The 16,689-nt window shown below is 38.7% G+C and overlaps 1 protein-coding gene across 2 annotated transcripts in view; it reads left to right on the top strand.

Annotated features, from left to right (window-relative positions):
* LRGUK (leucine rich repeats and guanylate kinase domain containing) overlaps nt 1-16,689 on the top strand; it is a 60,259-nt gene that overhangs the window by 26,286 nt on the left and 17,284 nt on the right. For both annotated transcript variants that reach the window (XM_066551062.1, XM_066551061.1), the window contains exons 11-15: nt 2,770-2,889; nt 5,242-5,338; nt 9,830-9,943; nt 11,535-11,736; nt 14,463-14,570. In XM_066551062.1, coding sequence (XP_066407159.1) covers nt 2,770-2,889; nt 5,242-5,338; nt 9,830-9,943; nt 11,535-11,736; nt 14,463-14,570 — 641 coding nt within the window. The remainder of the gene's footprint in view (nt 1-2,769; nt 2,890-5,241; nt 5,339-9,829; nt 9,944-11,534; nt 11,737-14,462; nt 14,571-16,689) is intronic.

Genomic DNA, 16,689 nt, shown 5'->3' with positions numbered 1-16,689 from the left:
GGAGAGGATGGTTCAGATCATCAAAATAATCCACTTTGCCTTAAAATTTATTCATCTCTCACAGCAGTGCCCACAAAGAGAAAGAGTTTTGGGCTCATTATTCAAATTTCTTTTCCAGAATCTTCTTCCAAGCTGTAGAACCCCCAATTTTTAGTGGTGATATAATGAAGGACAGGATTATGGAAATGTTCTCCTCATGAAATCCTGAATTCCAGGAATCTGAGGACAGGGGGAATTTGGAAATTTATTGAGGAGAATTTGAATTTTGAGTGTAATTTTTTGGAGGGATGATCCACTGGGACATTATTGGGTGTAACATTTCCTCATAAAGGGAAAGATGCCAGTGCAATTCTGCATTTTCCAAGCCTGGAACAGGAACCAGCTTGGGGAATTCCAAGTGGAACGAGAAGAGGATGGATCAGATCATCAAAATAATCCACTTTGCCTTAAAATTTATTCATCTTTCACAGCAGTGCCCACAAAGATAAAGAAATTTGAATTATGAGCACAAAACTTTTCAATAATCTGCTTCCAAGCTGTAGAAACCTCCCAAATTTTTAGTGGTGATGTAATTAAGGACAGGGTTATGGAAATGTTCTCCTGATGGAATCCTAAATCCCAGGAATCTTAGGACAGGGGGAATTGGGAATTTATTGAAGAAAATCTGAATTTTGAGCGTGATCTCATCAAGGGATGATTTATTGGGTGTAACATTTCCTCGCGGAAGGAAAGATGCCAGAGGAATTCTGCATTTTCCAAGCCTGAAACAAGAACCAGCTTGGGGAATTCCAAGTGGGATGATGACTTAGATCATCAAAATAATCCCTTTTGGCCTTAAAACTTATTAATCTTTCGCAGCACTGCCCACAGAGACAAAGAAATTTGAATTACAAGCCCAAAACTTTTCCAGAATCTTCTTCCAAGCTGTAGAACCCCCAAACTTTCATTGTTGAGAACCAAGGAGTTCTCAATGTGATGAAGGACAGGATTATGGAAATGTTCTCCTGATGGAATCCTAAATCCCAGGAATTTTAGGACAGGGTGAATTGGGAATTTATTGAAGAAAATCTGAATTTTGAGCGTGATCTCATCAAGGGATGATTTATTGGGTGTAACATTGCCTCGTGGAAGGAAAGATGCCAGAGGAATTCTGCATTTTCCAAGCCTGAAACAAGAACCAGCTTGGGGAATTCCAAGTGGAACGAGGAGAGGACGGATCAGATCATCAAAATAATCCATTTTGGCATTAACATTTATTAATCTTTCACAGCAATGCCCACAAAGACAAAAAAATTTGAATTACGAGCCCAAAACTTTTCCAGAATCTTCTTCCAAGCTGTAGGAACCTCCAAAATTTCAGTGTTGGAAACCAAGAAGTGGTGGTGTGATAAAGACAGGATTATGGAAATGTTCTCCTGATGGAATCCTAAATCCCAGGAATCTGAGGACAGGGGGCATTCAGAATTTATTGAAGAAAAATTGAATTTTGAGCATGATCTCATCAAGGGGTGATTTACTGGGTGTAACATTTCCTCGTGGAAGGAAAGATGCCAGAGGAATTCTGCATTTTCCAAGCCTGGAACAAGTCCTGTGTAGGGAGAAGGAAAAAAAAAATCTTTATTTTCAGGATTGGAGAGGCCCTGTCACAGGATTCCTAAAAAATTCCTCATCCCTGGAAGTGGCCTTATTTCTGAAAGAATGAGTTATTTGTGAGAGGGGTGGTAAGATAAATATATTTCACTTTTATAAATATATTATAAAATATAAATATATTTTTTTATTTCCTTTTTTTCTTATATTATTTTCTTATGTTTTCTTATATAATTTTCTTAATTTTTCCTATTTTCCTTTTATTTTTCTTATTTTTTTCTTATATTTATTTTTCTTATATTTTTTCTTATATTATTTTCTTATATTTTCTTATATTATTGTCTTATATTTATTTTCTTATATTATAATTTTTTTTCTTAAATTATATAATATTTCTCTTTTCAGGTCTCCTGTTTAAAATCCCATTAAATGGACACAGAGGCAGTTTTCTTTCACTTAAAATTCCGTTAAAACTACTTATTAATTAAAAATCACTGCATTTGGAATTATTTCAGTTATTCCTGCCATATTTCCAAGTGACCCATTCTTAAAATCTACCTGAGATTTAAAAATAAATTTTAAAAAAATTAAAAATTAATTTAAAATTCTATTTTTACTTCAGTCTTCCACTTACACCTGGAAGTGGAAAACCGGAGGATTTAATCCTCAGCTCAGCATGGAAAAATGAAGAATTTCTTATTTTTGCAGCATTTTAAGCCCTTTTATTGTGGATTTGTTTTGTTCATTGAAGTTTTAGTGATCTGAGTGGGGTTTTTTTATTTAATTGAAGAATTTTTACACCTTCACTGGACATGAAAGGCAACGGGGTCGTGCAGGAAAGTGGAAAAATCTGTAGGATTCCGTTTATTCCAGATTTATTCCAGTTATCCTGCTCATTAAAATATTCCCACCTCTGGAAAAAATACCCCAGCAAATCCCGGCCCTTTAGAAAAGGCTGTAAATCAGAGTAAAAAATAACATTATTCCTTTACAAAAAGAGTCTTTAATGCAGATTTTTTTGGTGCTATTCTTACATTTAGAGCCCCTCAATTTTTGTCAATTTTGTGAACAAGCTGAGCTGAGTTGAAGGGGTGATAAAACCTCCGCAAAGCTTTCTGAAAAAGCCGCTGAAATTTGATTTTTGAGGCGAATTAATGTGAATTAATTCCTCTCTTGCAGCACTTTGCCCGCTTTTGATGATCCCTACCCCATGCTGGTGTTGCTGGGCCCCGTGGCCGGGGGGAGGAGGCAACTTTCTCTCAAACTCTGCAGACAATTCAAGACTTTCTTCAGATTTGGGTGAGTTCTGCACCCTGAGCTTATAAGAAACCACCAGAGGATGGAGGTTGGAATTGCTGCTGGTTTGGTTGGTGGGGTTTTTTTTTTGGAAAGAAGGTAAAAAGAAGGAATTTTGCTGTGGTTTTGTGTCTTGTCAAGGCTTGATTGGCTGAAGTTAATGAGTGAAAGTTATTTAAGTTATCAAATTGATTTGGAAAGGGAACAACAAACAAACAGAAAATGGAATGAACGAATGAAAATCACAAATCAAAATATAAAAGAAACAAAACCAAACGAATTGAACCACAAACTAAAACAAACCAAACAAATGAAAATCATAAACCAAACCAGACAATAGACCAACCCAAAAAAAGGAAAACACAAACCAAAACAGAAAACGAAGAAACGAAAACCAAACAAACAAATGAACTTCGTGAACTAAAATTAAAACAAACAAGTGAACCTCACAAATTAAAATAGAACAAACAAACAAATGAACCTCACAAACTAAAATAAACAAACAAATGAACCTCACAAATTAAAATAAAACAAACAAATGAAAACCACAAACCAAAACAGGCAGGGAACAAAACCCAAATAAATGAAATTCACGACCAAACCAGAAAAGATGAAAACAAAACAAACGAATGAAAACACAAAGCAAAAGAGAAAATAAACAAAAGCAAACCAAACCAGAAAACAAACATCAAACCCAGAAACCAAAAAAAAACAGGAAAAAACCCCAACCAAACAAAGAAACATAATAAAAAAAAACCAAAAGCAAAAAAAAACCCCTACAGACCAAAACAAAACAAAAAAAAACCCAACCAAAAATGCAAAAAACCCCACAACCAGAAATAAAAAAAATCACAAACCAAAACAAAAAAAAACCTTAAAACCCAAGCCCCTCAAAAACCCCAAACAAAAGAACCCCAAAGCCAAACAAACAAAAACCCCAAAACGAACCAAAAAAGCCTCCAAAAAAGCAAAAAAGAAAATTAAAAAAACACAACTAAAAAAAGAAAGAATTTCCTTTTATCCCACTTTAATGGCAAAGCAGAAACAAGGAGGGAAATCTGATTTTCAAACAGAACAAGAGCCCGTGAATATTCCATTCTCCAATTGTTACCTGCATTAATTAACTGGGCGATTTTTGGGGGTTTTTGGGGTTTTTTTAGTGAGTTTTTAGTGTTTCACCCTGCTGGCTGAGGTTTGTCCTTATGGGATGCCAGGGAATTCCTTTCCCTGCCTTTTTTCCCACTTTAATGCAAAGCAGAAAAGAGGAGAAAAATCTGATTTTCAAACAGGCCCAGACCCACTGAATATTCCATTCTCAATTTGTTACCTGCATTAATTAATGGGGGATTTTTGGGGTTTTTTTAGGTATTTGGGGTTTTTTTTAGTGAGTTTTTAGTGTTTCACCCTGGTGGATGAGGTTTGTCCTCATGGGATGGCAGGGAATTCCTTTCCCTGCCTTTTTTCCCATTTTAATGGCAAAGCAGAAAGGAGGAGAAAAATCAGATTTTCCAACAGAATGAGATCCACTGAGTCCTTCAGTCTCTAATTGTTGCCTGCATTAATTAGCTGGTTTTTTTAGAGGATTTTGGTGGGTTTTTAGTGTTTCACCATGGTGGATGAGGTTTATCCTCATGGAATAACAGGGAATTCCCTTCCATCCCTTTTTTTTCCCAGTCTAAAGGCAAAGCAGAAAAAAAAATCTGATTTTTAAACAGAACCAGACCCACTGAATACTTCAGTCTCGAATTATTTCCTGCATTAATTATCTGGGTTTTGGGGGTTTTTTGGGGGGGATTTTGGTGGGTTTTTAGTGTTTCATCCTGGTGTGAAGCTGAGGTAGCTGAATTTTTATTTTCCCTCCCTTTTCTCCCACTTTTCTCCCCACTTTCAGGATTGTTTCCCCCCCCTCCCCGTGACCATCTGTTTAAAAATTGGACTTTGGAGCTCTTTCTTAACCCCCCCGGCTCAGCCCAGCTCCTTTTCCACATTTAGGATTTGACTTTCTATCATCCCCAAGCCTGACAGAATTGGGGAAAAATGGAGTTCATCATTTCTGAGTCCCAGGCTGCTGTGACGGCTCCAGCTCGGGCCGGGCTGGGCTGGGCAGGGATTTATCACCAAAACACCACCTTAAATTTAACTTTTTTGGGTGTATTTATGGGTCAATCTTTCAAACACCCAGCGTTTAGGGGTGTGATTTGCACCTCTCTTTCTATTTCTCGTATTTCTTTGCTGCTTAAAAATGAAATTATTTCTGGTTTCCCTGCTTTCCCCCCCCTCCTCCCCACTGCTGTTCCAGAGCTGCTGCAGGGATTGAAACCAAGTTATTTCTTTATTATCCCATAAATATCCCAGGCCCTGCCACACCACCAGGAAAGCTTATTTTGGGGAAGAAAACAGATTGGATTATCATTTCATTTCTGAAGAAGAATTTGACAAAATGGTGAAAGCAGTAAGTGCCTGACTCCTGTCCTTGCAGCTTTTTTCCTGCTCCCACAGTGAACTCGACTTCTCTGTCCAAGCCTGATTTATTTTTATATTTTTATATATTTTTATATATTTTTATATATTTTTATATATTTTTATATATCTTTATATATCTTTATATATCTTTGTATTTAATATATATTTATATTTTATATATTTATATATTTAAATATATATTATTTATTTTATATATTATTTTAATATATTATTTTATATGTATTATTATATATTATTTATTACACATATTAATATATAATATTAATATATTATATATAAATATATAATATAATACATATTAATATGTAATATATTATATATGAATATGTTTATTGTATATTATTTATATATTTTATATTTATTTAATATATATAATTTATATAGTTATATTTATTTAATATATATTTTATATATTTTAAAAATATTTTATTTTTATTATCACACCAGGTTTGTGCCTGGGTGTGAATGTTTATTCACTCTCAGTTGTGTTTTTAAGTTACATATTATTATTATATATAATAACTATATAACTATATATAACTATATATAACTATATAACTATATATAGATATATATATAATATATATAATATATATATGTAACTATATATGTAACTTAATATAATGACTATATTACTATATATTATAGTTATATATTATTATATATTAATATGTTTATTATATATTATTTATATATTTATATTTATTTAATATATTTTTAATATATTTTAAAAATATTTTATTTTTATTATCACACCAGGTTTGTGCCTGGGTGTGAATGTTTATTCACTCCCAGTCGTGTTTTTAAGTCAAACCACAAATTTCCTGTAGATTTGTGCTGTCTTTTCCCCTGCAAATGAATTTATAGAAACCACGAGATGGGCAAAATGGCCAGTGGGGAATATTTAAATAATACTATAATGTAGAAATAAACTGATTTTCAGGCAGAAATATAGTGTGGGGTTTATTGGTATTTATTTTTTCAACATTTACCAGCAACCCTGCAGGGAATTCCTTGGAAGTTTAGCAAATCCCCCCTAAAGGAATGAGGTTTCTCTGAAGGATTTCTGCCTCCAGCTGCTCTTTTTGATGCTTTTTACAACAAAACTTGGCCTTGAAAAGCCACCACAGAGCCCCAATATTTGTATTGATACCAAAGGGGGGAGCCTGGAACAACTGAGCTGGCCCTTCATGAGAACAATCATCAAAGAGTTTAATTTGAATGTAGTATGTATGTTTTTATGTAATATATATTTATATATTATAGAATTTTAATTTTATTTTAATATTTAATTTTATGCTTCATTAACGCTGATTTTGGGCTCACATTAACTCTCATTTTGAACTCTCATTGCCCTCATTAATGCTGATTTTGTGCTCTTTCATTAATGCTGATTTTGGGCTCATTAACGCTGATTTTGGGCTCTCTCATTAACATCTCATTGCCCTCATTAGCGCTGATTTTGAGCTCTAATTAGTGCTGACTTTGGCCTCTCAATAATGCTGATTTTGATTTTGGGCTCTCTCATTAACACTGATTTTGGGCTCTCTCATTAACGCTGATCTTGGGCTCTCAGTGCCCTCATTAACACTGATTTTGAGCTCATTAACCCTGATTTTGGGCTCTCAGTGCCATCATTAATGCTAATTTTGGGCTCTTTCATTAACGTTGATTTTGGGCTCATTAACGTTGATTTTGGGCTCTCTCATTAACCTCTCATTGCCCTCATGAGCGCTGATTTTAGGCTCTTTAATTAGTGCTGATTTTGGTCTCTCAATAATGCTGATATTGATTTTGGGCTCTCATTAATGCTGATTTTGGGCTCATTAATGCTGATTTTGGGCTCTCAGTGCCCTCATTAACGTTGATTTTGAGCTCATTAGCACTGATTTTGGCCTCTCATTAATGCTGATTTTGGGCTCTCTCATTAATGCTGATTTTGGGCTCTCAGTGCCCTCATTAACACTGAATTTCGGCTCTCTCATTAACGCTGATCTCATTAACGCTCTCAGTGCCCTCATTAATGCTGATCTTGGGCTCTCAGTGCCCTCATAAATGTTGATTTTGTGCTCTCATTAACGTTGATTTTCAGGTCTCATTAACACTGATTTTGGGCTCATTAACGTTGATTTTGGGCTCTCATTAACGCTGATTTTGGGCTCTCATTGCCCTCATTAACGTTGATTTTGGGCTCATGAGCGCTGATTTTAGGCTCTTTAATTAGTGCTGACTTTGGGCTCTCAAGAATGCTGATTTTGATTTTGGGCTCTCTCATTAACGCTGATTTTGGCCTCATTAATGCTGATCTTGGGCTCTCAGTGCTCTCATTAACACTGATTTTGGGCTCTTCCATTAATGCTGATCTTGGGCTCTCATTGCCCGCATTAACATTGATTTTGGGCTCATTAACCCTGATTTTGGGCTCTCAGTGCCATCATTAATGCTAATTTTGGGCTCTTTCATTAACGTTGATTTTGGGCTCATTAACCCTGATTTTGGGCTCTCAGTGCCATCATTAATGCTAATTTTGGGCTCTTTCATTAACGTTGATTTTGGGCTCTCATTGCCCGCATTAACGTTGATTTTGGGCTCTCTCATTAACATCTCATTGCCGTCATTAGTGCTGATTTTAGGCTCTTTAATTAGTGCTGACTTTGGGCTCTCAATAATGCTGATTTTGATTTTGGGCTCTCTCATTAACGCTGATCTTGGGCTCTCAGTGCCCTCATTAACACTGATTTTGAGCTCATTAACCCTGATTTTGGGCTCTCAGTGCCATCATTAATGCTAATTTTGGGCTCTTTCATTAATGCTGATCTTGGGCTCTCATTGCCCGCATTAACGTTGATTTTGGGCTCATTAACGTTGATTTTGGGCTCTCTCATTAACCTCTCATTGCCCTCATGAGCGCTGATTTTAGGCTCTTTAATTAGTGCTGATTTTGGGCTCATTAATGCTGATTTTGATTTTGGGCTCTCTCATTAATGCTGTTTTTGGGCTCTCTCATTAATGCTGATTTTGGGCTCTCAGTGCCCTCATTAACGTTGATTTTGGGCTCATTAACTCTGATTTTGGGTTCTCTCATTAATGCCGGTTTTGGGGTCACTAATGTTGATTTTGGGCTCATTAGTGCTGATTTTGGGCTCTCATTAACACTGATTTTGGGCTCTCATTGCCCTCATTATCACTTATTTTGAGGTCATTAACCCTGATTTTGGGCTCTCAGTGCCATCATTAATGCTAATTTTGGGCTCTCTCATTAATGCTGATCTTGGGCTCTCAATGCCCTCATTAACGTTGATTTTGGGCTCTCTCATTAACATCTCATTGCCCTCATTAGCGCTGATTTTAGGCTCTTTAATTAGTGCTGACTTTGGGCTCTCAATAATGCTGATTTTGATTTTGGGCTCTCTCATTAACGCTGATCTTGGGCTCTCAGTGCCCTCATTAACACTGATTTTGAGCTCATTAACCCTGATTTTGGGCTCTCAGTGCCATCATTAATGCTAATTTTGGGCTCTTTCATTAATGCTGATCTTGGGCTCTCATTGCCCGCATTAACGTTGATTTTGGGCTCATTAACGTTGATTTTGGGCTCTCTCATTAACCTCTCATTGCCCTCATGAGCGCTGATTTTAGGCTCTTTAATTAGTGCTGATTTTGGGCTCATTAATGCTGATTTTGATTTTGGGCTCTCTCATTAATGCTGTTTTTGGGCTCTCTCATTAATGCTGATTTTGGGCTCTCAGTGCCCTCATTAACGTTGATTTTGGGCTCATTAACTCTGATTTTGGGTTCTCTCATTAATGCCGGTTTTGGGGTCACTAATGTTGATTTTGGGCTCATTAGTGCTGATTTTGGGCTCTCATTAACACTGATTTTGGGCTCTCATTGCCCTCATTATCACTTATTTTGAGGTCATTAACCCTGATTTTGGGCTCTCAGTGCCATCATTAATGCTAATTTTGGGCTCTCTCATTAATGCTGATCTTGGGCTCTCAATGCCCTCATTAACGTTGATTTTGGGCTCTCTCATTAACATCTCATTGCCCTCATTAGCGCTGATTTTAGGCTCTTTAATTAGTGCTGATTTTGGGCTCTCAATAATGCTGATTTTGATTTTGGGCTCTCATTAACGCCGATCTTGGGCTCTCAGTGCCCTCATTAATGCTAATCTTGGGCTTTCAGTGCCCTCATAAACGTTGATTTTGGGCTCTCTCATTAACGCTGATTTTGATTTTGGACTCTCATTAACGCTGATTTTGAGCTCTCTCATTAACGCTGATTTTGGGCTCACTAATGTGGATTTTGGGCTCTCGTTGCCCTCATTAACACTGATTTAAACCCGAAGAAACTTTGTAGGGCGAGAAATCAGGGCAACCCAACGCGATGCGTTCGTTGGAGGAACTTATTCCCTTTGGAACGTTTCCCTTGGCGTTATCCTTGCTCTGAATTTCAGGGGAGATTTCTGGCAACCTACAAATACAGCGGCCACAGGTATGGGCTGGCCAGAGGCACCTTGGAGTCCATAGCCAGGGAGGGGCTGGCTACGTGTGTCCACATGGAAATCGAGGTGAGGTCACCTGGTGGGGCAAATTCCCTCATGGGACGTGGGGCAGGACAGAGGGAACGGCCTCGGGTTGGAGATTGGGGAAAATTCCTTCCTGGAAAGGAGCACTCAGGTTCAAGATAAAGCCCTGTGTTTCTCTGCTGTGTTTTCGAGGAGAAAAAACACCGAGCTTCAAATTCCACAAACACTCAGGTTCAAGGAAAAAAGCGCTGGGTTTGTTTTTTTCTGCTTTATTTTCAAGAGGAAATAACTCAGCTCCAAATTCAACAAATGCTCTGTTTCAAGGAAAAAACAACACTTCTTACTCTGCTTTATTTGCAAGAGATAAAACTGAGCTTCAAATTACACAAAGACTCAGTTTCAAGAAAAAAAAACCACTTCTCTCTACTTTATTTGCAAGGAGAAAAAAACCTCAGCTCCAAATTTCAAAAGTTTCAAGAAGAAACCCACTTTTTCTGTGCTTTATTTTCAAGAGGAAAAAAAAAAACCTGATTTTGGGCTCTCATTGCCCTCATTAACGTTGATTTTGGGCTCATGAGCGCTGATTTTAGGCTCTTTAATTAGTGCTGACTTTGGGCTCTCCATAATGCTGATTTTGATTTTGGGCTCTCTCATTAATGCTGATTTTGGCCTCATTAATGCTGATTTTGGGCTCTCAGTGCCCTCATAAATGTTGATTTTGGGCTCTCATTAACGCTGATTTTGGGCTCTCATTAATGCTGATATTGATTTTGGGCTCTCTCATTAATGCTGATCTTGGGCTCTCAGTCCCCTCATTAACGTTGATTTTGGGCTCTCATTAACGTTGATTTTGGGCTCTCTCATTAACCTCTCATTGCCCTCATGAGCGCTGATTTTAGGCTCTTTAATTAGTGCTGATTTTGGGCTCATTAATGCTGATTTTGATTTTGGGCTCTCTCATTAATGCTGTTTTTGGGCTCTCTCATTAATGCTGATTTTGGGCTCTCAGTGCCCTCATTAATGCTGATTTTGAGCTCTTTTATTAATGCTGATTTGAACTGAGGTTCAAATTACACAAAGACTCAGTTTCAAGAAAAAAAACCACACTTTTCTCTGCTTTATTTGCAAGGAGAAAAAAAACCCAAAACCTCAGCTCCAAATTTCAAAACAACTAAGTTTCAAGAAAAAACCCACTTTTTCTGTGCTTAATTTTCAAGAGGAAGAAAAAAACTCAGCACCAAATTCCACAAATAGTTTCAAGGAAAAAAACCGCTTTATTTCTCTGCTTATTTTTCCAGGAGAAAGAATTGAGCTCCAAATTTAACACTCAATTTCAATCATAAACCCCTGTGTTCCTGTGCTGTATTTTCGAGGAGAAAAAAAACTCAGCTCCAAATTTCACAAACACTCAGTTTCAAGGAAAAAGAAAATGCTGGTTTTTTTCTGCTTTATTTTCAAGGACAAAAAACTCAGCTTCATATTGGACCAACACTCATTTTGAAGGAAAAAACTCTGTTTTCTCTGCTTTATTTTCAGGAGAAAAAAAACCTCAGCACCAAATTCCACCAAACAGTTTCCAGAAAAGCCCCACTTTTTTTTTTTTCTTTTTCCCCCCCTCTGCTTTATTTTGCAGGGCGTCCGTAGCTTGAAGCGCACTCACTTCAGACCCAGGTGCATCCTGCTGGTGCCAAAGGACAAAGAGAAATACGGGGAGCACCTGAGGAGGACAGGGCTGTTCAGCAGGCCAGAGATGGAGGAGGCAGTGAGCAGGGTGGACATGTACCTCCAGATCAGCCAGCACTACCCTGGCTACTTCGATGCCGTCATCAACACGGGTCAGTTAATTGCTGATTGCCTCTGGGATAATTAGGAACTCAGTTTATCTTCTTTTTGCCGAGGTTGGGATTAACAACAAGATGATATTTCTTGTTTGCACTCAGATGTTTATTAGAACTTATCTATATTTCAGTCGCACAAACCATGAGGTCTACAGCACTTGAGCACAAAATGAGCCCAATCTCTCTCTCTCCAAGGTCTTTTAAACTGTCCAATTAAGAAATGACACCTGAATTATTTTCACTTTTAACCCAATAACCAACCACCCCTGCCCTGCAATGTGGACTCTTTAATCCGATTGCACAAAACCACCCAAACCCATGGAGGAGAAGATGACAAAGAAGGACCAGCACTGCCCCAAAACCTGCATCTTGTTTTATGTATTTAGTACTGCGTTGGGACTCAGATGTTTATTCTTTCTTATCCATGTCACAGTCTCTCAAACCCTGAGTTCTGCAGCACTTCAATAACAAACTCAAAATGGAGCCCTATCTCTCTCTCTCTACAAGGCCTTTTAAACTGCCCAAAACCTCAATTATTTTCACCCAATTATAATAAATTATTATAATAAATTATAATAAATTATTATAATAGTTATTATAAATTATCTTTTAACCCAATAACCAACCACCCGTGCCCAGGCAGTGAGCAGGGTGGACATGTACCTCCAGGTCTGCCAGGACTACCCTGGCTACTTCGATGCCGTCATCAACACGGGTCAGTTAATTGCTGATTGCCTCTGGGATAATTAGGAACTCAGTTTATCTTCTTTTTGCCGAGGTTGGGATTAACAAGAAGATGATATTTCTTGTTTGCACTCAGATGTTTATTAGAACTTATCTATATTTCAGCCTCACAAACCCTGAGGTCTGCAGCACTTCAATAACAAACTCAAAATGGAGCCCCAAAATGGAGCCCCATCTCTCTCTCTCTCTCTCTCCACAAGACCTTTTAAACTGTCCAATTAAGAAATTAAACCTAAATAATTTTTACTTTTAACCCAATAACCAACCACCCATGCCCTGAAATGTGGACTTTTTAATCCAATGGCACAAAACCACCCAAACCCACGGAGAAGAAGGAAAAGAAGGAGCAGCCCAAAACCCAAAAACCTCCATCTTGTGTTATATTTAATACTGTATTGGGACTCAGATGTTTATTCTTCCTTATTTATGTCACAGTCTCACAAACCCTGTGCTCTGCAGCACTTCACTCCAACAACAAAAAGTGGAAGCCATCTCTCTTTCTACAAGGCCTTTTAAACTGTCCAATTAAGAAATGACACCTCAATTATTTTCACCCAATTATAACAAATTATGATGATAATTATAGTAAATAATTATAATAATTATTATAAGTTATCTTTTAACCCAATAACCAACCACCCATGCCCTGCAATGGGGACTTTTTAATCCAAGGACACAAAACCACCCAAACCCATGGAGGAGAAGGAGAAGAAGGAGCAGCCCTGCCCCCAAACCTGCATCTTGCTTTATATCTATTCCTGCATTCTAAACCCTTAAACTCTGAGTTTCCCCCCTGTGATCTCACACACTCCTGTCCAAACTGCACACCCACAATCCCAGTTCCACCATTCCATTCTGGAAGCTTCTCCAGGCCTCAGGGCAGTGCAGGGTTCTCCTGGGGGTCAGTGCCTGGCAGCACAGAAATCTCCAATTCCCAGCAGCCAGGGCTCCAAGAAGTTAATTGCTGATTGCCTTTGGGATAATTAGGAACTGAGGGACAGCAGGTTGGTGAGTTTAGCTTCTTTTTGCCAAGGTTGGTGTTAAATGCCTGAGATGGTGTTTCTTGTTTGGACTCAGATGTTTGTTAGTTCTTATCCATGTCACAGTCTCACAAACCCTGAGTTCTACTGCACCTCACTCTAACAAATTCAAAATGGAGCCCCATCTCTCTCCCCCCAAGGCCTTTTAGGGCTAAACTGTCCAATTAAGAAATGACACCTGAGTTATTTTCACTTTTAACCCAATAACCAACCACCCATGCCCTGCAATGGGGACTTTTTAATCCAATGGCACAAAACCACCCAAACCCATGGAGGAGAAGGTGAAGAAGGAGCAGCCCTGCCCCCAAACCTGCATCTTGCTTTATATCTATTCCTGCATTCTAAACCCTTAAACTCTGAGTTTCCACCCTGTGATCTCACACACTCCTGTCCAAACTGCACACCCCCAATCCCAGTTCCACCATTCCATTCTGGAAGCTTCTCCAGGCCTCAGGTCAGTGCAGGGTTCTCCTGGGGGTCACAGAAATCTCCAATTCCCAGCAGGTGGGAGAATCCTTTCTGGAAAGAATCCCTCTGTAACTCATTCCTTTCGTAGAGTTTTGGTGTTCACCACCTTAAACCACAGCACCAGGGTGTAAATATTGCAAATTTGTAAATGTGGCACACAGAGCTCGCAATTTAAATATGGCCTAAAGAAATGAACCAACAGGAAAATATTTAGGAGAGTGCAGAGCCTGAATTTCAGCTTTTTTTCAATGTGTTTTTTTCAACTTCAAACCTTTATGAAGACGAAGGTTTTTCTCCCCAGGAGACATTAAAAACGTGTTTCTGTCACAAACATATTTCTGTATTTTCTGGCTAAGCTAAAAACATATTTCTGTGTCAAACCCGTGTGATTTGTGTCTTTGCACTGATGAAAAGTTGGTTTTTATTCCGTTTCCTTTCTCTCTGCCATGAAATGCTTTTCCCTCTCTGCAGATGACCTGGAGAAGGCACTCACAGATCTCAGTCTGGTTGTCAAGGTCTACCTGGGCATGGAGCCTCCTAACGTTCTGGAGAACTTTGAAGGCCTCTGGGGCAGGACAGGTAAAGTGCTTTCATCAGCAGGATATTCCTATTTATTGGTAATTAATTGATTTCCAATTTATTGGTAATTGATTAATGGAAATCTGTAAATGATGCAGCCTGGAACCTCCACGAGCTGCTCTGCAATGGCTCTCCCAGGCTGGTTCCTCCTGAGGATGGTTTGGGGCTCAGGTGGGGTTTCCAGCTCTCCTGAAGATGTTTTTTTGGGGGGGCTCAGATGGAGTTTCCTGATTCCTTTGGTGGTTTTGGGCTCTGGGTGTTTTCCTGACGCTATTTTGGGCTCAGGTGGAGCTTCCAGCTCTCCTGAGAATGGTTTTGGGCTCTGGATGGTCTCCTGACTATTCTGGGCTCAGATGCAGCTTCATGACTCTCTTTTGGGCTCAAATGCCGTTTCCTTACCCATCTGAGGATGGATTTGGGCTCAGATGGAGTTCCCAACTCTCCTGAGGACGGTTTTGGGCTCTGCATGTTTTCCTGACCCTCTTTTGGGGCTCTGGATGGAGTTTCCTGATTCCTCTGATGGTTTTGGGCTCTGCATGGTCTCCTGACTATTTTGGGCTCAGATGGAGTTTCCTGGCCCATCTGAGGATGGTTTTGGGCTCTGGATGGAGTTTCCTGACTCCTCTGAAGGTTTTGGCCTCTGGATGGAGTTTCCAACTCTCCTGAGGATGGATTTGGGCTCTGGATGGTCTCCTGACTCTTTTTTGGTCTCTGGATGGAGTTTCCTGACTCCTCTGTGGATGATTTTGGGCTCAGATGGAGTTTCCAACTCTCCTGAGGATGGTTTTGAGTTCAGATGGAGTTTCTTGACTCCTCTGAAGATTTTGGGCTCAGATGGAGTTTCCTGATTCCTTTGGGGATGGTTTTGGGCTCTGGATGTTTTCCTGACCCTTTTTTGGGCTACAGAGTTTCCTGGCTCTCCTGAGGATGGTTTTGAGTTCAGATGGAGTTTCCTGACTCCTCTGAGGATGGACTTGGGATCTGGATGGTCTCCTGACCCTTTTTCGAGCTCAGATGGAATTTCCTGACTCCTTTGAGGATTGTTTTGGCCTCAGATGGAGTTTCCAACTTTCTTGAGAATGTTTTTTGGCTCATATGGAGTTTCCTGATGCTTTTTGGGCTCAGATGGAGTTTCCTGACTCTCCTGAGGATGGTTTTGGGCTCAGATGGAGTTTCCGGATGCTTTTTGGGCTCAGATGGAGTTTCCTGACTCTCCTGAGGATGGTTTTTGGCTCAGATGGAGTTTCCTGATGCTTTTTGGGCTCAGATGGAGTTTCCTGGCCCATCTGAGGATGGATTTGGGCTCTGATGTCCCATTCCAGGTAAATCCCAAGCGAGGGGTGCTCATGGCTGACCTTTGTGCCTCCCAAACTCGAGCAGCAAGGAACTGGGATGGCACCGGGACCTCCCCTTGCTCTTCCCCAGGATGGCACAAAGAGCAGGAAAATCGGGATAATGAGGTGGGAAGACAACTTCAAAATCCACTCCCAGGGCTTTTGGGGTGACCCCAAATGATCCGTGGTGTCTCAGAGAAGATTTTTAACCCCTGAATGGCCGAGGCTGGAGCCTTCCAGCTGATCCAGGAGCTTGCTCTCATTCCTAAATTAACACAGCAAAAACAAACAAAAAACAAACTCATAAATTTATTCAGTTGTGGAAATTCCTAAATTAACACAGCAAAAACAAAGCAAAACCAAATTCCTAAATTTATTAAATAAATTCAATCATGTAAATTCCTAAATTAGCATAGCAAAAACAAACCAAAACCAAATTCCTAAATTTCTTCAATTATGGAAATTGCTAAATTAGCACAGCAAAAATGAACAAAAACCAAATTCCTAAATGTATTCAATTATGGAAATTCCTAAATCGACACAGCAAAAATAAACCAAAACCAAATTCCTAAATTTATTACTTTTATTAAATTATGTAAATTTCTAAATTAACGCAGCAAAAGCAAACAAAAAACAAATTCCTAAATTTATTAAATGATGGAAATTCCTAAATCAACACAGCAAAAATAAGCCAAAAACAAATCCCTAAATTTATTAAATTATGTAAATTCCTAAATCGACACAGCAAAAACAAACCAAAAAACAAATTCCTAAATTTATTAATT

Source organism: Molothrus aeneus, chromosome 5, assembly GCF_037042795.1.
Source record: "Molothrus aeneus isolate 106 chromosome 5, BPBGC_Maene_1.0, whole genome shotgun sequence".
Taxonomy (NCBI): domain Eukaryota; kingdom Metazoa; phylum Chordata; class Aves; order Passeriformes; family Icteridae; genus Molothrus; species Molothrus aeneus.
The sequence above is the reverse complement of the archived record's forward strand: the minus strand, read 5'-3'. Positions and strand labels throughout refer to the sequence as shown.